The 20712-nt window shown below is 43.3% G+C and overlaps 1 protein-coding gene across 2 annotated transcripts in view; it reads right to left on the minus strand.

Annotated features, from left to right (window-relative positions):
• Positions 1 to 2518: 2518 nt before the first annotated feature.
• Positions 2519 to 20712, minus strand: part of LOC143134582 (guanine nucleotide-binding protein G(q) subunit alpha) — a 61692-nt gene continuing 43498 nt past the window's right edge. Inside the window, exons 4-7 of one of the 2 annotated variants that reach the window (XM_076295076.1) lie at positions 17360 to 17488; positions 11942 to 12071; positions 11410 to 11563; positions 2519 to 9018 (exon numbers count right to left, since the gene is read on the minus strand). In XM_076295076.1, coding sequence (XP_076151191.1) covers positions 8828 to 9018; positions 11410 to 11563; positions 11942 to 12071; positions 17360 to 17488 — 604 coding nt within the window. In that variant the 3' untranslated portion in view covers positions 2519 to 8827. Of the gene's footprint in view, positions 9019 to 11409; positions 11564 to 11941; positions 12072 to 17359; positions 17489 to 18760; positions 18890 to 20712 lie in introns of both variants that reach the window. The other variant, XM_076295077.1, reaches the window with a different exon arrangement.

Below are 20712 nucleotides of genomic sequence, written 5' to 3' on the forward strand. Positions count from 1 at the left end.
TCAAAAGAAATACTGGACTGTTTTTTTTTTTTTTTAAACAGCGACGAAATTGTGAATTTCCAGAGCACACTTGGCAATTGACTCCTACGGACTTTCCCCTAAAGATGGCAGCAAAGATGACAACATTTCCGGAAAGGTACTGGCTTGATGAAATTCATTCTGGACTCTCTATCCGACCACATAAATATATACCACGAACATGTTTTGGGGGGCCACCTAAAATGAGTTGGCGGGCCGTAGTTTGGGGACCACTGCATGTAAATCATAGGTATTTTGCACTGAGCCCGGTGGCAACCACAACAAAAATACAGTCAAGGGAGAAGCCCATAGAGTCTCCATTTCAGCAATGTTTTGATGGTTTGGCAGTACTTCGGAATGTGGCAAGTGAATCAAGTGAATCAGTCAGGCTATGATCTTAAACAGACTTCTGTCTCTCTTCAATTAAAACAGAATACTACATTGCTTAAATCCCAGATGCAATTAGTGTTGTATTTAAAGGTGCTTTCATATTGTCCAGAAAATGCTGCGAAATTTTTAAGTTGGCATTTGTTGGTTGCAGGTTGTTTGTGTGTGCACCAGAAACACTTACGAGATACTGTCGAGGACATGGGCAATACTTTTTTTCTGTCCGTTTCTGGTGACAGTTTCTCATGCACCTTTCTGGTGTGCACCAGAAATGTATAAAATATATTTTTTGTGCATGCCCCTTTGGGGGCTCTGTTCTACCCAAACAGTAATTGAAAAGAATCAGTTTTTATTTGGATATGTCAAAGAAAGTCAAACTGACAACTCCATCTAACAAAGACCAACAGATTGACAATGCACACTGACCCAACCGTTGGTGTTTGTTGGCTTTTGTTTGGGCAGTGTGCAAGCACCACTCCCACAACAGCTAATTACATGGTATACATATAAATGGTATAAATGTAATGTATGGGGCTGTATATGCTGTCAAACCTTCAAACAATGCTGAATTTTACCTGCTCAATAATGGCTTGTCTGTGATATCTGAGGGTGGGACCTCATCTCTGGGGGTGAAATAGTGACCTCCTAAGGACACAGACAGAAACAGAATTCTTTCTGTTCTAATGACATTATGACAAACAACAGTGATGCTGGTCCGACTGATGCAAGATGAAGCAAGATGATGACACCCCCACACACGTGTATGAACTGACAGTTACACAATTAAATTAAAAAAACACATCACCACAGAGCTCTAACCAGAAGTCTAACCAGAGTTAAATAAATATGGTTGAACTTGGTGCAAATGTGCTGTTGTAATTACTCCAGTCTCCAGAGTTTTTATCCATATATACAACTGTGTGAAATATGTTTAAAAGTTGTTATTTTACTAGATCAAAATTTCTATAAGTTGCACTCTCCTAAAGGTTTACTCTATTTGTGCTGGGGCCTCACCTGGCCCAAACAAAATGAAGATACACAATTTCACTTGTCTGTGCCTTCAGGCTGGTGACACACTGGACAACTTTCATTTAGCCAGTGTGTTTATTGAGTTTACGGCAGCACAGTACAGTTAGCATGGCCCCACCCACCTGGCATCTCCACTCATTTTCATCTCACTGAGATACTAGTATCACTTCTCTCTCTTTACTTACCCTCAGCCACCAGGATGGCAGGCCAATCAGCGACAAGAGGGGATGACGTTAATTTCAAAATCGAAAGTGGCTGTGGTCAACAGTAGTAGCAATGCCTGTAGACATAATATATATAATATAGACATAATTGGAAGAATGTGTGAATTTTTGCAGCAAAGATCAATACATTTTTTTCAAACTGCCAAAATGGTTTGTTACCAGTTTGTAAAGGCGAAGGCAAAGTAGTTAGTAACATCAGGAATCCCTGATCAACATGATTAGTTAAGCTGGACCATTTCGAAGTTAACACAAAGTCTACACCAATTATGATGCTTTCCCAAAGGAAAGTACCCAGACTTACTTCACAAAGTGAGTGTGTCTGGTGAAACCAGGCTACAGGACAGCATCTTTTCTCCCTGAAACTGAAACTTGCAGTTGTGGTGACAAAAAGAGATGGTTGATTTGCATATCTTTTCATAATAGGAGTTGGATAGTAGGATGCCCTAATGCCCTTAATTTTGGCAAGATTGCATCAGACAGTGTTTCACGGTATTAGATATGGGTGTCATATTACACATTATGTGCATATACGGTCATGAACTGGTTACATACAGTTATATATGAATATAGAATGTCTGAACAGAAAACCCTCTAGACCCTCATCCAACCTGGCATCCTTATCGCACTCAGGAATGATGAAGTCAAAGCACCCCTGAATTACAGAAGATATTTAAATCAATGTTTATAGTATACATCTAGTGTCAAGTATACATCTAGATCTGTCAGCAAGAGTACCCCCACCCGCCCCACCCCTTCACTTCACTGATCAACATTCATTTTAGATTGGCAACTTAAATTAGTCCACTCAAAATTATTAAATTAGTCCACTTATAATACACAATAAAGAGCAAGACAAGAAGCAAAGTATAGGAACAAATTTATTTAAATTTAAAACAGATACTTTTATTCTTTTTTTATTTTTGTTTTTTTAGAAGGCGGCTATGAAAATCATTTTCATGTTTGAATGAGGTTCAGGCAACAGTGGTTGAAATTAAAACAAAATACAAAAAGAAAGAAATGAAAGGGAAAAAAACCAAACAAAACAAAAAAACAAACATATGGCGAGAATGTTGTACATCAATAACCAATAATATGTCCCCATTCAGGAAGGGCAATCCTTTAGCCCCGCCCACTACCACAGAGAGCACATGCATCTGAAAATCACTCGTTATTTGTTTACAAAAAAAGAGCAAGAGAAAAGAAAACAGCAGTTTCTTTCTTAAACCTTCGACACAGAATGAAGTTATATATATATATATATTTATATTTATATACTTTTTTGTTTATCACTTGTTTCGTGTTTCGCTTTTAAAAAGGGGGAGCGCACGTTGCGAAGGTCCGCTCGCCATTTGGACAACATTGGCACTTGTATGGAGAAGCTCTCTCCACAACATGGGGGTTGGCACACTCAGTATCTTACATCATTTACATTTGGAATACTTACAAAATAAAATGGTGAACAAAAGTATTTTATACACCACTAAAAATTGTCCTGTTTGATTTGAAAAGCAGGAAAGGAAGAGAGAAATGCAATCAAAAGAGGAAGGGAAAAAAAGAGATTGGAGTGGTCCTAAATGCCTTAGTGTTCATGTAATGTCATGTTAAATACAAGAAATAATAATAATAATAAAAATAAAAACAGCAGAAAAGTAGGCCTTCAGCCAGAAATGCCTTGCTGTGCATTCCTGTTAATCAAAGCAGACAAACCCAAAGCATTTTTGCTCACCTAATAACAAAGCTGCTCATTGGTAAACCTGTTGCAATGAGCTATGGACTCCATTTTGTGAATCTACATTTCAGCCCGAGAGCCTTAATGAACTGGGCTTTCTTTCTTTCTGTTCACCCAGCAGAGCGCAAGAAAATCACCTGGGCAGGTTCTAGGTTTGAGGGGGATATAGTGAAGCACTGGCTTGGCCTGTTTCATCCTGACCACTGCAGGGTACAAAAGGCGAGACAAAACGCCGATAGGGGCGTCATCGCCAGGTCTATTCCAAGTGTTTAACAGTGGAACGACTCAACTAAATCCCCCCTCCAGCTTTCACGCTCCCTTTTACTGGTGCCTGAAACTGCCATGCCCAACTGCCCTGGTAAAAACAAAAAAAAAACAAAAAAAAAACATATGTAATATGAAAGCCACCAGCAGAAGAGCAGCCGATATGTCTATGTGCAACTCTTGAAATACAAAACGGCAACATAAAACAAAGACTATCTAGACCAGGTGACAAGGGAGCTCTCAACTGATTATTAATACCACTGGTTTCACTGTGAAACTGGCCTTTAAGGTTCAGTACCATCTTGAAATGGCTCCTCCATCCGCATGCGACACAGAGCATCACATACACCCGTTTCTGAAACTACACTGTGACTGACAACCCTAGGGAACAAGATGTTAGCTTGCCAAAATTGCACCCTCCTCTGTGACTGCAAAAAGGAGGTATGCTGAATTAAGAGTAATGTTAGTTGGGTTACTGGCAAGCATTAAGAAAAAACATAATCTTTTGAATTTTAACCAACACGATACTGACTTGTCTCAAGGTACCACACCCCCATAAAAAGGCAGATACCATCAAATTGTCTGCAAAAGCAAGTACAGCACCCTTGCTCTGATTGTTAGCGAGACATAATTGTCATGGCAAAAGTAAGGACGGCTGTCCTGATTAGACTTGAGGATGAAACTGAGAGCCGGGTATTTTACAAGTTGGAGCAACAAGAGTGAATGCTCATAAACCCCTCACACAGACTAAAACAGGGTCGTCCCATGTCTCTCAACAGTCTTTTTAAATACTGTCCCGTGGCTGACACAGACCAACTGAACAAAAACGACACAAAAGAAAATGAACCAACACACCCAACCTATCGAATTTCCACAAACTATGAGGCCTATGGTGCTCCACTAAACTACCTTCAGCTAGAGAGCAAACCAAATGGGCTGCCTTCTGGTTCTCTCCTCCACTCTCCAACCCAAGCGTGAATAGCTGCCCCCTAGTGGTACGGGGAAAACAGCAGAAATGCAGAGCAGTCCTACTAACTATGGACTTGGCATTACCACCCAAACTCCACTTGTCTAACACTGTTGAAAAAACATTAGCTCTTGTCCACTGTTAAGGAACCCTGAGGAGTCCTCACAAAGTGCCCTGGGCCACGTAGGATGGGGTGCATCATCATTAGCTGCCTTCTTATTCTGTGGGAGGGTGACCACTCAGAGGAGTGTGTACTTTTAAATGTGGTTCCTCCTCAGCATAGTCAAGGGGTTCGCTCATTGATGTGTATACTTTTTTTTTTTGTACGCTCTTAGAAGAAATACTGTCAGATGAGATTAGTCGTTACAAGGCGGTGAGTGGGGAATGTTATATCTAATACAGAAAAGAAGGAAAGAAAGAAAGAAAGAAAGAAAGAAAGAAAGAAAGAAAAAGATCCACACGTACACATTGATAATTAACCTTAGTAGAGTAAAAATGAGGACATTCAATCTTGTGTCCACCAAGAGTATTTTAGGACAGAACACAGTATGGACTTGGTAAAAGGACATTTTCTCTGAAGCCATGTTTGCGTGTTTCTGTGTATAGCCGAGTTGTACCATCTTTCCCATGTCATGTTTTATAAATTCTACCAGGCCAGTGCTTTAGTCTCTGCAGGGGGGAGGGGGGGGGGGGGTATGCACATTGGGCTGAGTGGTGTGATCGGGAGCACAGAGCCGATACAACAGAAATCAGAGCCCAACCCTCTCTCCGGTTCTGCCAGGCTGCAGACATTCAGAAACCAGAGCACAATCTACCATACTGTCCCGCAAAAAGAAAAAGGAAAAAAAAAGAAAAAAAAAAGAAAATAATGTCATCTCTCATACATACATACTTGAGTAATGGTGTAATTCATCACTAGGTGGTTTTAATAATAGTGAGCCTGTTGTTCTGTCCTGTTCTGTTCACCACTGTGAGCTCTCGAGGACTCACTCACGCAGATCTTACCAAGTGGCATCTGTGCCGCTCGTCTCGTCTGTCCTCCTGCATCTAGTCTAATTTAGCAAAATTCATCTCATCTTCCTTCCTTTCAATATATTTTTTTAGTGATAGCCCTTGATGAATAATGAGAATGCGAGGTCATCAGTATAAAAGCTTAAAACGCCAAAATTGCTAGAAAGTTCTATCTGCACATTACTTACTTGCACAATGAAGAAAACAAGCAGTGTTATTTAGAAATACCAGAAACAAAACAAAACAAAAAAACATCAACAACAACAGAAGAGGAGGAAGAAGAGAAAGGAGAAGAAGAGGAAGAGGAAGAAGAAGCAGAGAAGAAGAAATAAAACATGTTGCAAGCATATGGACCTAATAGGTCACTAATCACTGTTTAAAAAGCTGTCTACTTTTTTTTTCATACGGTACGTTTCCTATGGTTGGATTAAGCGTTGCATCAAAAACCCATGAGAAAATTCAAACTGATTAAAAAATATATATATAACAGGGAAGAGTATATATCTTATGGTAGGACATTGTAATAAAATGGCAACAAGTAAGTCTGGAGGCAAAAAAGTATTTTTTTCTTTTAAAAATCCCCAAATACACTAAAGGAAAAAAAAAGTTCCATAACAGACGTTTGTACAGCAGTATAGACTCATGTCTCCACCTTGACCTGTTAGCGGGGAGCACTTCAAATATGAGCGAGGAAAAAAACAAAAAACAAATAGCAGTCAAATTATCAACACCTTCAAATCTGGTCCATAAATTAGATAAATAAAATGTATTTATTTAATTATCTTTCAAAAAAGGAAAATATTTCAATTCTTTCATTATATGGTAGGTATAAGGAGAAAAGCTAAAACAGGAGAGATCTGGACTGGGCGTTGTGGTCATGAGCACAGAGTTGACAATATCACTTTTCACCTCTGACCTTTGGTGACCTTTCTGTGCACATGAGTCCTGCCCCGACAGCTTGCGTGACACGTTAATGGTGGTAGCAAAACGGAAACAGACAGAATCACAGTATCAATGATAATATTGTAATTCATAAGAAATTAAAAACCCCCAACAAAACCGTACACAGTTACGAAAAAAGTGGATTATAATTTTTTTTTCTTTTGCCAAAGATAGTGTACCACAGACTTTTTGTACATAAGCATTTATGTGTATACGTATTTACAAATATAAATATACACAATCAATTCACTTCATCAGACTTCAGCACATTAATGCTCAACCCCAACCCCCCCACAAAGCGACCCCACCCCCTAAAACCCCTCCCAATCCCGCATCCCAGCATCCTTTGCTTCGGCATGTCAAACTTGAGTCAGCTGATAGATAGATAGATAGATGACGCTTCCTTGTGAAAAACAAACAAAAGTAAACTGGTTTAAAAACATTGTGCACCTGGGCCTTCGCAAGCCACCCCATCACACAATTCTGCAGGTAGGGAGGGAGAAATGGAAGCAGGGGATTGTGGGACAGTTATGAAGGGAGGAGGGTGTGTGTGAACGTCCATTTGCACGACTATAGCACCCTGTGCCAGTTGCTATCAAGGGCAAGTTACGGCCCAACCAATCACGTGAGCCAAACAACCTGGCCAGGGGGTGTAGGTAGGGGTCAGGGGTCGAGAAGGTGGGATGGGTGCAGGGCAGAGAAGCGATGCAGCCTACCATAAAACATACGCAACATTACGCAAAGGGATACTCATGGCGTCCATTTACTCCACACACACCCATACATACATGTTTTCATACATAAATCACTCACTCTCACAAGCACACAGTCTCACTCTCTGATCAAGCTTAATTTGCACATGTATTCAAATATTTAAATAAGTCTGATCTTCATTTACTTCTTTAGACTGCTTCAAATTCTGCCGTTATATTTCATAGCAAGTACAAGTAGCAATAGTCACTATTATTAAAAATGTAATTATAGTTGTTTTTCTTGTTTCTCAGGAATTTACAGAGATTTCAGGTGTTTATGTTTTTGGAAAACTCGTCCCCTTTCACCCCCTTCTCCTCAGTTTTATAAAGATGTCATTTGATTTCAGTCTGGAGTTTGTTGCCATCCAGATGTTCTACTTTATATGGTGCTGTAATCTTGCCATCCAGGTGTTCTACTTTATATGGTGCTGTAATCTTGCCATCCAGGTGTTCTACTTTATATGGTGCTGTAATCTTGTTTTTTTTTTGTGTCTCTTTTGTTTTTGCTTCGCAATGCTCACACCTGTAGATACATTCACCACGTGAGCTGAAGACTTGTGTATGCTGAATGTGTGTGTATGTATGTGTGTGTGTGCTTATATGTGTGTGTTTGTGTGTGTGTGTGTGTGTGTTAGTGCCTGCGCCAAACTTTCAATCAAAGTCCTGGCTGTGGTTCCTCATGATGTGCCTACAGCTAGGTGAGGGGGCGCTATGCGCGTGCGTGTGTGTGTGTTTCACATGAAAGGGAAGTGCAGCGACAGGAGTCAGGGCAGTAGTGTCATCAGGGTAGTAGTGTCGTCAGGGTAGTAGTGTCGTCAGAGTAGTAGTGTCGTCAGGGTGGTGATAGGCGTGTGGTGGGGAAAGGGTTGGACCTCTTCCAGTGTCCGAGCCTACAAGGATGTTTAGAGTGCACATGCACGCTCGTTCGCCTGCCCACACACACGCACACACACACACACACATACACACACTCTCAGGGCCCTACAGCTGCCAACCAGAAGGAGTGGCTTTGGCAAAAATAATGAAGTGTACAAATGAAGGACGGGGCTTGTGGTAGGGCAGGAAGATTCAAAGGGAGTAGACAGTGGTACGTGTCAGTTTATGTGTGCGAGTGGGATTCACATATCAACTTTTACACTATTTGTCTGTACGTTTCTGTCTATGCGCATGCGGGCGTGTGTTTGTGTGTGTTTATGCACATACACAAGAATGTGCATGGGATGCATGTGTGCACACACACTCAAGTGCACAAATATATTCAGGTATATGTGTATTTGTGTTTCTGTTTTGTGTGTGTCCATGTGTGTGTAGTTTGTTTATATACCTATATATATGAGTGAGTGTGTGTGTTAGTGTTAGCGTGTACGTTTGTGTATGTACGCGCATGTGTATGAGTGTGTGTGTGTGTGTGTGTATGAGTGTGTGTGTGTGTATGAGTGTGTGTGTGTGTGTGTGTGTGTGTGTGTGTGTGTTAGGGGGTGCTGTATGAGGCCCCACAGGTGGCTCACACCAGGTTGTACTCTTTAAGGTTGAGCTGCAGGATGGTGTCTTTAACGGCGGCGAAGACAAAGCGGATGTTCTCGGTGTCGGTCGCACAGGTGAAGTGCGAGTAGATGATCTTGTCGCTGTCGGGGTTCAGGTCCACAAACATCTTCAGGATGAACTCCCGGGCCGCCTGTGCATCCCGCTGTGGGCCTGCCAATTGGACGGGAGAACAGTCAATCAGTTCAACTACCATTTTATGGTTATTCCATGAAAATGTTGACATGCTTGCTAAGAAAAAATTATGTTAGGTGGTGAGCATTCTGCTGCCTAGAGGGAATCTCTGCATAATGTAGTATAATGTTATTGTCTGTATACAGTCCTTTGTTATAAACTATCTGTACATTTACAAAGTTGTCAATGTCTCGTTTTATATGTTAGGACCCTCATTATACTACTAAATAAGTGTCAGGCTACTTTGAGCCTCGTAAATGGTTTAAAACTAGATGTACCGCAGAGCGGTACAAAATACGACCGCCGCCCAGTCCAGCACATTTTTTCCACAAAAAGAAATCACGCTGAAAGGCCTATATGATTCTAACTGTCTCACTAAATTGCATTATCCACACTCAATTCTCACTGGTATCTGCTAGACAACAAGTACCAAAACATTATTAGTTCATAGATTTCACATGTAAAATTCATTTTATACAACCCCACCTCCATCTTGCCTGTTCATAATTCTGAGAAATTCTTGATTGTTTGTGTTATGTTTATGTTATGTGTGTGTGTGTGTGTGTGTGTGTGTGTGTGTGTGTGTGTGTGTGTGTGTGTGTGTGTGTGTGTGTGCGCGTGCTTGTGTGTGTGCCTCCGTATGTGCCTGTGCATGCAAGCGTATATGTCTACTGTGTGAGTATGTGTCATACGTATGATTACTGTGAATGTATGTGTGTGTGTGTGTGTATCTGTTTGTGCACATGTGTGCACATGAAATGGGTTAACATGACCCCTGGATGCAAACATACGGAAAAAAATGGTCATCCTAGGCCCTACAGTTCTCAAGATATTCACAGAGAACTGTGTCTGCCCTACCCTCCTTTTGGGGGGTCCAGTCCAGCGGGGGGGCTACAGATCAAAACGAAAAATGACGGTTCCATGTTATCCATGTGGGCGTACATGCCCACCAAGTTTTGTGTACCCCGGTCTTTCAGTGTCCCGGGAATCCTTGTTGGTGTACGTCACTAAATGTACACATAAATTATTTTATTGTAAGGCCCCCCATGAACGAAAGTACACAAAACTTGGCATGCATTCGGAGGGTGTCATAATGATCCTACACTTTTCATTTCGTGCAGTTTTTGACCTTGTCAGCCAGAGATATTGTGATGAAAACACCTCATTTTTTGCTTTTTAATTTTTAACTAGGTGGCGCTATACATGAAATAAGTGGTAATGGGATGGGTTGACATGCCCCCTTAAGACCAACATACATAAAAAAGGTGGACCTCCTAGGCCCTACGGTTCTCGAGATATTCACAGAAAACTTTCTCCGGCCACCTACAGGCCAGTTGGTGTATAGTAACATAAATTAATTTATTGTGTGGCCCCCCATGAACGGAATTGGCGTGCATTCAGAGGGTGTCATAATGATCCTACACTTCCAATTTCGTGCAGTTTTGACTATGTTAGGTCACAGATACCTGCGATTACAACACCTCATTTTTACTTTTTTGTGTTTAACTAGGTGGCGCTATACATGAAATGAGTGGTTATTGAATGGGTTGACATGGCCTCTTGAGATCAACATACCAAAAAAAAATGGTCCTCCTAAACCCTACGGTTTTCGAGATATTCACAGAAAACTGTGTCTGCCCTACCCTCCTTTCGGGGGGTCCAGTCCAGCGGGGGGGCTACAGATCAAAACGAAAAACGATGGTTCCATGCTATCCATGTGGGGTTACATGCCCACCAAGTTTCGTGTACCCCGGTCTTTCAGTGTCCCGGGACTCATTGACGGAAATTTGGGCATGCGAAAATAAATAAATAAATAAAAAAAAATCTGATTAAACCTATATGACCGCCGCTTCGCTGCGCGGCGGTCATAATTAGCGATCTTTTTACCATGAGAAATGCCCTATTGCTACCAGTGTTAGCATTTTGGAAGCATCGGCTAAAAACAGGCTAGTTGACAGTCGGACATGATTCTGACCTTGGTGTATTTCAAGTAGGTAGTTTAGTGACAAACCCTGGTAAGTAAATCCAGATTTAGTGGTAACCCTCCAAATAAGAGAGCACTACGGCTTCATGCCGAGTTAGAAAGACTGCATTGCAAGGGATTTCCAGCATGAACTAACTAGTGGGCTTGCAGTGCAGACACTGATATACGGCATGGTAATATTGTGAACTAATCTGGGATATGTCTGTGACTAGTATGGCTTTATTCTCCTAGCAAACCAACAACAATGGGGTTTGTCTTGTAGGTTTACCATTTCTTCACAGTTAAAAAGGTACCCAGGTTAGCCACAAAACCTCATACTTGGAACACGCTCCCAGGGAAGAGAAACAAGGCAAGAGAAAAACACGGCGCCACTGTTGGACACTGACCGTCAAACTCAGGGAAATAGTCCACCAGGTGGGAGTAGGAGATTTTCTCCTCCAGAAGGTCCTTCTTGTTGAGGAAGAGAATGACGGAGGAGTTCTGGAACCAAGGATATGTGATGATGGTCCGGAACAAGGCCTTGCTCTCCTCCATACGGTTCTGCGGGAGACAGACAGAGAGGGTTAGTTAGTAGAGGGCAGACAGGGGACAGGCGGACAAAGCAAACACACTAAACAAGCTGACATCATGTCTGACCACTGAAGACTTACAACCCCTCTTAGTCCAACTACAAATAGTTTAGCGTCAAATGCCAATGCTTATTCAGGACTTCAATTCAGGTGGATTTGTTCAGACCTGGGTTGCCAAACTGAGCTAGAACTGTTAAGTTACAGCTAGCAGCAGCCATTACCAACACACACTAAATATCAAAACAGCACTGTGCAATCATACACTGTACTCTATTTACAACCTTGTATCCCATGAAAAAGTCGGTGGGCGTTACTGTTTGCACCCGCACAGTGTTTCAGCCAGCAGTACCTCGTTATCGGACTCCACAAGGACCTGATCGTACTCGCTCAACGCCACAAGAAACATGATGGACGTGACGTTCTCAAAGCAGTGGATCCACTTCCGCCTCTCGGAACGCTGTCCTCCGACATCCACCATCCTGAGAGGGGGGGGAGTGGAGAATGAGAGAGAGAGAGATAAAGAAGAAAGCAAAAAAGGGAGAGAGGGAGCAGGAAGAGGAAACACTTCACTATTGGAGATAATTTCAGCCACACCTAGAGCCCTAATTTCACTAATGGGCAAAGTGCAAAGTCTGGCAATGAGCAACGCTTCTTGCATATGAACTAAAGTGATACAATGGCATATGGGAGCACAGTGCCAACTCACTCTTCTCTGTGCTTTGGATCTTAGTTGTGGTGGTAAATTTTAAAAAAGTAGTTGCTATAGATTTTGCCAAATTTTTGATTTAGCTTTAGTTAATTTTTGCTCTTTGCCCCTAAATTTACATTACATTAGGACTGTTCCATTACGACATCATTAAGCAGCTAAGGTTTCCTTGCAACCTTCCCATGCACTGAACGCCCTAACATTTGAATTGGTAAATGTGTGTTCATGCTTTTAAAGAGACTGCATATAATCAGCATTTCAAATACTGCTGAGGTGAATTGATTTAAAATGTGTGGAACAATAATTTGCACATAGCCCTTAGAAACCCTTACAAAAATCAAATGTTTGCAGCAGATTTGCAGCAAACTTGTGGGTGATTTGTGATACAGAAATGAGTTCACTAGAAAATATTGCTAGAAGTTTGCTAATGTTGGCCGCTAGAGGCAAACTTCCAGCAAAGTTCTGGCAACAATGAGAAGTTTGCCACTAGTGGCAAATGTGTTCGCCAGTGAACTTCTGGTGATAAACCTAATTTGCATATGACATTGCTGCAAATTTGCTGCAACACTGGCAAAAGTTACCCACAACTGTTTGCCAGAAACCTAATTTGCAGGTGAAAATATGACCTTTTTTGCCAGAAACCTGAAATTTCAGTGATGGACAGCAATCTTTTTTTTTTAACCATGTAAACATTATAGTTAGCTGTGGCCCTAATTAAACAACACATTTGGCCCTAATTTAAATGGCTGGCAAAGTGCAAAGTCTATCAACAAGCAAAGTTATTGTGCATTAACTACAGCTGCAATGTGGCATGTGGTAGTTTTAAATCTGACTCATCAATGTTTTGCGGATGAGGTCTTGCCCAAGGTGGTTTTAAATTAGCTTTAGTTTGACCTAAGACTTTGCCCATCAAACAAATTAGGGTGGTAGAGTGGTAACTAAAGCTATTTTTAAAGCTACTGCTAACCTGAGGAAAGAAGTAGCTTTTCCCTTTTCTGGTTTAATTGCTGACAAAATTTTAGCTGCTTCAGAAATACAGGATAAATGTTTAACTAAGCAATCTCAGGAAGTCTGCCTAACATAGTCATAAAAGCACTTCAGTTCATGCCAAGAATGCAAGGACACTTTCTCTGTGATTTGATAGATATCGTACCTAAGCCTTAACTATGTTTATACTCACATGCCTACAAAAGGTAGGCAAATAACAAAGGTTGAAGTTAGTTAAACATAAAAAAAAAAAGCTTCTGCTATTCTATACACATACATGCAGGAAGGACATAACAATAACATTTATATTAAGCTAAAGACAACAATAGTACATAATGTCAAACAAGAGGATGATTAAACTTTCCAATGGGCAGATCCAAAAATCTCCCAAAGAGTAGACAGGTAAGATTCTTGCCTTACTGACACCCACATCCATTAGGATTGAGAAGCAGAATCTGCACCTAGCAATCTGCAGTGAACTAGGTCTACATGCGCTCATTTATCGCTCTCTCTCTCTCTCTTTCTCTCTCTCTCTCTCTCTCTCTCTCTCTCCCCTTCTTAGGTGTGTGCTACCAGCAGCAGACTCCCATTACTGGTGTTCCTTACTCAGGAAAACCGCTTTGTCACCTCTTCAGAATAAAAGTCTCAGGAAGTTTGCAGCTGCACCAGCTCACCATTTAAGGCCTATAATAACCTTTGCCAGTATGAATGTGGTGTCGTCAGATTGATGTAATTACTGCCCAAACATGGAAAACCCTCTATGGGAAAATTAATAGGACTGAATCTGATACACTTCATCTTTTTCTTTTCAAATACAGGCTTTTCTTGTTTGGATTTTCATTATATTCAGTTCTCTAAATCACCCGTAGGTTACCTTGGTTGTTTTCCTTAAAATTATGGAGGCAATGCTACCTGCTGGCATGTAGAGGTGAAACTGAATATTAACAGTAATGGTATGCAGTAATGCAGCTACAGTCTAGCAATGGTCAGGACCCGCATGTAAATTTAGTGTGTGATGAAAACGTCACAATTCAACTTCGGCGGATGTCCAGGGCTGCTTGCTTCTCAACACTAATGGGCTCTTAGGGTGATGTAACCAAGAAACAGCTCGAACCAAACCAAGCAGGCTTCCCACACACACAGATCCAGATTCCCAACAGCCTCGGGCCAATGCTGCACTGGAGAGGGGAGAGAGTAAAGCTTTTTCTCTGCCAAATCTCTCTCTCTCTCTCTCTCTCTCTCTCTCTCTCTCTCTCTCTCTCTCTCTCTCTCTCTCATTACTTCTGTCAAACATCTTTTGACACCCTATGTCTCTTTCTCTTCATCTCATTATCTCCGCCCTTCTGCTGTTGGGAACCCAGGACTGGAGTCAACGCCCCAAGTGACACGAGGGTGCATCACCGAGGAGGATGACAGAGATGACACACACGTGTCATGTGACCTGATGGAAGTGCACAGTGCCTATCACCACTCATGAACATAATCACTCTCCATGCATTACGGCTAGAGGGAAGGGCCAAAAGATCCAGCCACACTCCAAACCCACAAAAAGCCATCCCCTAAGTGCTAATAGCAGAAACACACAAGGCAGAGGAGTGGTATTAAACAGAACTGGGAGAGGCAAAGAGAGAGAGAGAGAGAAACAAGAGAAAGAAAGACAGAAAAAAACAGACAGATAAACAAAACATGGATAGACAGAGCGAGAATGAGATGGACAGATAAAAGATAGACATGAATATAAAGAGAAACAGAGATGGATAGAACACAGATAGACAGTTAAGAATCAGAGGGAATTCCAGAAAAACAGCGGCACCTCTTCTGTGGTTGCCCTGTTAATCAAGGCCCAGGAGCTCACTATTTAACTCTCTTTCCTCCATATCTCTCTTCACCTATGTGCTCTCTCTCAGTCATGTCCTTTTTGTATCGCATCCATTTTGTTATCCATGGTTTTGCATCCCTCTCATTTTACCCAATATTCCCCACTGGCTCTCTACTCCTCTTCGGTCACAAGGTCTCCATCCATGACTCCTCCATGTGACATCCACCCCTCCTATCTCTCTTCTTTCATTCATCATTCTCTCTCCCCTTCATACATCCATCTCCTGAGTTTCTCGCTCTCTCTCTGGTGTTCACATATCTCTCTGGCATCTCTCTTTTCTTTCCCTCCTTCCTCCATTCCCCTCTATCCCCTCCTTCCTCCTCAGCTTAGGTGTGTTTCAACTCGGGCCAGAGCTCCTGGAGGCAATTAAAAGGCCACAGCCTTGTTCACACACACACACACACACACACAGATGTACGGACACAGACACACATATCTATAGACACACACACACACACACACACACACACACCGGTCCCATTGGCAGACACAGACAAAACAGTAATAGATGTGGCCACTCCCATTCACTCTGCCTCTCAAAGAGAAAAATAGATATTATGGAATAAAACAAGAAAAGTGTGGGAGAGATTGAGAGAAAAGAGAGAAAGACACATTGGAGAAGAGAGGATGCTCTTCACATCCATGCCCTGTGTTGTTATCTATGGCACCCCCTTGTGTCTGTATGCAGAGGAGGGGTCATGATGTTGTTGATGATGTTGAGAGGACTCCATGGCGCCCTCTGGTGTCCCTGTGTGTGTACAGCCAGGCGCACAGAGAGAGAGAGAGAGAGAGAGAGAGAGAGAGAGAGAGAGAGAGAAAGGAGGGTGGGGGGCTGACAGGGGCTTTGACAAACGAGGCCCTCCAGGAACGGATGCCCAAAATAAAGCTCCTTCACACGGCCGACCTCCTTCTGCCTGACGCCAGACACATGCGCCCTACTTACAAACATGGCCACCAACCTCAATGTAGGCCGCCGTGCCACACCCCGCAGGCTACACTACCTCAGCAGAGAGGGAGGGAAGGAAGGAATGGAGGGAAAGAGAGACAGAGGGTGAGAGAGAGAGGGATAGAGGGAGGAAGAGGGATAGGGTGGGGAGGATAAAGGGATGGAGCGACAGAAAAAAGAGGAACTGAGCGAGAGAAGACATGGAGAAAGAGGCGAAAGTCCGCACGGCGACGGAGTTGTAAAATGTCCAAAAAAGAGGGATGAATGCAAGAGGATGGATAAGCTGCACAAATACAGCGGAGTAGAAAAGGGTGAAAAACGCGTCAAGTGAGGCAACCAGCCATTGCATCGGCAGCATTAATGTGGGTAAAGCCAAGAGGAGAACCAGGCAGACAATATGAAACTGGGCCACAGAGTCTGGGCGGATGGGGAAGCATCAAATATAAAGGCCCCAGACTTTGATAAAGGTAGAGGCTGATTTCCAAAAAGGCCCATCTTTGATACTCTCAGAAACACTTACCAGAACACATATGTACAGACACACACAGAGACACAGATACCGCCAATGGATTAATGAGTCTCTTGGTGCTATGACCAGGTTTGACAACAGGTGTATCTCACCACAAACTGTCTGAAGGCAGAGGCAAGAGGCAAATACTGTAAGTAACCTGCAGACACTTCCAAACACACACAAGCAATACCCAGACTCGTGATGGACTCTTACTTCCTGGTCTTGCAATATTAGCCACATCCTCTATAACTGCAACTGCAATTATTTACACAACGTACTTTATTCATCTTTTCAGCATGTATTGAAACCTAACTCAACTGTGGCTCAAATTAAGTCCAAGTCCATGATCCAACTTCCCACCGACTCTCCACCAAAGTTTTCCAAGATGCATCCTCGTGTTCAGGAAGATAACGCACAATACTGAATTGTTGTGCATGTGAGCGCACACACACAGTCTATTTACGCATCTGACACACACAAACACATGGTAGAAAATAATTGTGAGAGGCACGGGTCCCTAGCACGCACATACACTCGCGCAAACAAACACAAACACACACACACACACACACACACACACACACACACACACACACCCTTGTCTTAATGCATCTGTCTCTTTCATCAGAGACAATCCTGCAGTCTCTCTGATACAGACACACAGGCGCACACAGCGTGGGCTGGTTCGGCGCAGGTCCAGGGGCGGCCCCACAGGGGCGGCCCTGGCAGATGGTGTACCTGAAGATGATGCTCTGGAGGTCGAATGGGTACTCTATGATGCCGGTGGTAGGGATGCGCACCCTAAGCACATCCTGCTGTGTGGGCAGGTAGTTGGGCTCGGCAATGCGATCCAGATCGCTTAGATAGCTATAGAGAGAGAGAGAGAGAGAGAGAGAGAGAGAGAGAGAGAGAGAGAGAGAGAGACAGGCAGACAGGAGAGAGAGAGAGAGAGAGAGACAGGCAGACAGGAGAGAGAGAGAGAGAGAGAGAGAGAGAGGAGAGAGAGAGAAGGGACAGACAGAAAGACCAAGACAGGAAGAGAGATGGAAAAGAGAGAGCGAGAAGAGGAGAAACAGAAAGAACCCAAAAGACAGGGATAGACAGAGACAAAGGGAGAGAGAGAGAGGAGGAAAACCAGAGACAGGCAGAGAGAGAGAGAGAGAGAAATACAGAGACAGGCAGAGAGAGAGAGAGAGAAATACAGAGACAGGCAGAGAGAGAGAGAAATACAGAGACAGGCAGAGAGAGAGAGAAATACAGAGACAGGCAGAGAGAGAGAGAAATACAGAGACAGGCAGAGAGAGAGAGAGAAATACAGAGCACAGAAACAGTCAAATCCCAGGTAAAGAACAGAGATGTTGGAGTGCACACACTCACACACACCTGTGCTCCTTCTGTGTCAGGGCAGAGCTGGTGTGTGAGTGTGTGATCCAAGTGTGAGGTGAAGACGGACACAGGGTCATGTCCCTACGACCCCTGACCTGAGACTATAGTCCCAGCACCCCACTGGACCCCCCACTGAAAGAGGCTGCCAGGCCTTCAGCCCTTTCAGCTACACACCGACACAGGACTGTGGAGCTGCTACTAGCATCACCAGCTAACTGTGCGTCTTCAGTCTTTGGCATACAGGGCCAGATTCCAGGAGCATCGAAACTCCACAAATGTCAGCAAGCAGTTCTTTAGCTTTTGCAAACTGCTCCAAAATCAAGTAGATAAGCTCTCAGAAACGTATAGCATGCAGGCTATTGAGCCGTTGGCATGCTCACTCAGATTCCACTACCGCAGCAACACTGGAGATGTTAGCATGAGGCTAAAGAACCATTAGCAACTCAGTTTTATGACCAAAAATGTAAAGCTCATTATCGCTCTTACCATCAGGGCACAATTTGTGTATCTTCATCCAAAATATATCACATCTAATGGGTCATAAAACCCTACTAATTTCAGGAGAGTAAATGTTGCACAGCCAATGGGATGTGTGTGTGAGCTTTGGCATGGCCTGCGATCTTCAGTGAGGGTGTCTTGTTTAGATAAGTGGTGGCAGCAGCAACAGCGGTAGAGGAGTTGTTCCTTGCGTAGACCACTAGAGGGAGCACAGCTCTGCTCTGCATTGTGCTGCGCCTTGCCCAGTACCAGTACCTGAAGATGACATTCTCCAGGTCGAAGGGATACTCTATGATGCCCGTTGTGGGCACGCGCACACGCAGCACATCTTGCTGAGTGGGCACGTAACTGGACGCGGTCACACGGTCCAGATCCGTCAGGTAGCTGGAGGGTCAAAGGCATGTTATACACACACACACACACACACACAATGCACATTCACACACTAAACAACTACAAAAAAAGAAACAATAAGTGTATTTGTGCATTCAGAAATAAATAAAGTTGATCAGCCATACACTTTCACCACCTCACATTCAACTACTTAAGCATCATGCCATGTGCTGGTTCCTCGTACTGTAGCCTGGTTCCATGTTCTCCTCTAAAACCTAGCAGTGTGTGTCTGTCCACTATCTTTTGTTGTGTTCTTCTGTTTCACTATCCGGTAGAAACTGGTAGCCTAATAATACCCTATTGTGACCTAGTACCCTGTGAGTGTGTGAGTGTGTGTGTATGTGTATGTGTGTTCTCCTGTCTGATGTTGTGTAACCTGCTCTGGTGTGTTTGCCTGAGGTGAAATCATGTGTCTGTGTAGTCTCAGAGACCAGTTTCCCAGTCATATTTACTTATTCAAACCACTTACCAGGACAATGTGTATGCATATGTGTGTGTGTGTGTGTGTGTGTTTCAGTTCCTTCTTCAATTTCAGCTTTATGGGTTTAAGGAGTTGGGGATGTTTTAACATTTTATGGCCATTAAACTGGTGCACTCCAAGTCTGATGGCTTCCCAGAGAACACACACATGTGGTTAAGTCCGCCACATAACTGGGGTTTCCAGAAAGCTCTGAGCACTCGCCTGGTCCCATATTCTGCAGAGTGGAGCTGCTTTGAGATTAGATTGGTTCTACATTAACTGACGTGCAGAATGCCCTTAAAAGACTTGTCGCTCTAGCAGTGTGTGTGTGTGTGGTAGATGTATACAGTATATGCATGAGTGTGTGTGTGTGGGCTGGGCTGGGCACCAACCATAGGGATGGTCTGCGGTTCCTACAAGACCTGCTAATACCATCAGTTTCCTTTAATGCCCTCTTAAAGCAGCGGATGTGCCCTCATTAATGGTAGGAGAGAAGAAAAGAGGAGGAGAGAGAGACAGAGACAGAGAGAGAGAGAGAGAGAGAGAGAGAGAGAGATAGATGGATAGATGGATGGATGGATGGATGGATGGATGGATGGATGGATGGATGGATGGATGGATGGATGGATGGATGGATGGATGGATGGATGGATGGATGGATGGATGGATGGATAGATGGATAGATAGAGAGAGAGAGAGAGAGAGAGAGAGAGAGAGAGAGGCAGGTGGCGCCAGTGGTTTTCTCTGGCTGATCGCTTGCCCCATCCTGTCTCCCTAGCTCTGTGGGCCTGAGGGTGCAGTTTGGTGTGCCACCACCAGGGGGCTGCAGTTAGTGCCGCCTCTCTAGCCGGAGCTCTGCTGCTGCTGTCAGGCTCCACAGAAGGACACTTCCAGCAGTGGGAATGATCACATAGGAAGTCAGGGAGTGTGAGAGTGTGAGAGTGTGAGAGTGTGTGTGTGCGCGTGTGTAATCTATTACTATAGTCTAAGTCTGTAAAGTCTGTTTCAACATTAGGATGAAGAACAGTCTGAATATTGAACAGAGTGGATTTATTTGGAAAACTTCTTAGTGCACATCTCTCTGATCCATGTATGTGTGTATGTTTTAATCAGGTGGCCTCTGTGGTAGGCTAGTTAAGTTCGTCGGTCAGCAGAGGGACACAGACCCAGGGGACAGCCCACCATCAGGCGCCACTCCAAACATGGATGCGACTTCCTGCCAGTTTCCTGTTTGCATCACCACACTGAGTTCAGAAAGGGTGCTCCTTACTCATCACCCGTCACCCGTGTGTGCACTGCAAAAACTGCTTATCTAACAAAATCTAACCAAGTGTTATTAATCTTATATCAAGAT

Source organism: Alosa pseudoharengus, unplaced genomic scaffold (assembly GCF_046254945.1).
Source record: "Alosa pseudoharengus isolate Yale_2024_CS ecotype anadromous, Long Island Sound unplaced genomic scaffold, YU_APseudo_1.1 YU_APseudo_1.1_scf_2, whole genome shotgun sequence".
Taxonomy (NCBI): Eukaryota; Metazoa; Chordata; class Actinopteri; order Clupeiformes; family Clupeidae; genus Alosa; species Alosa pseudoharengus.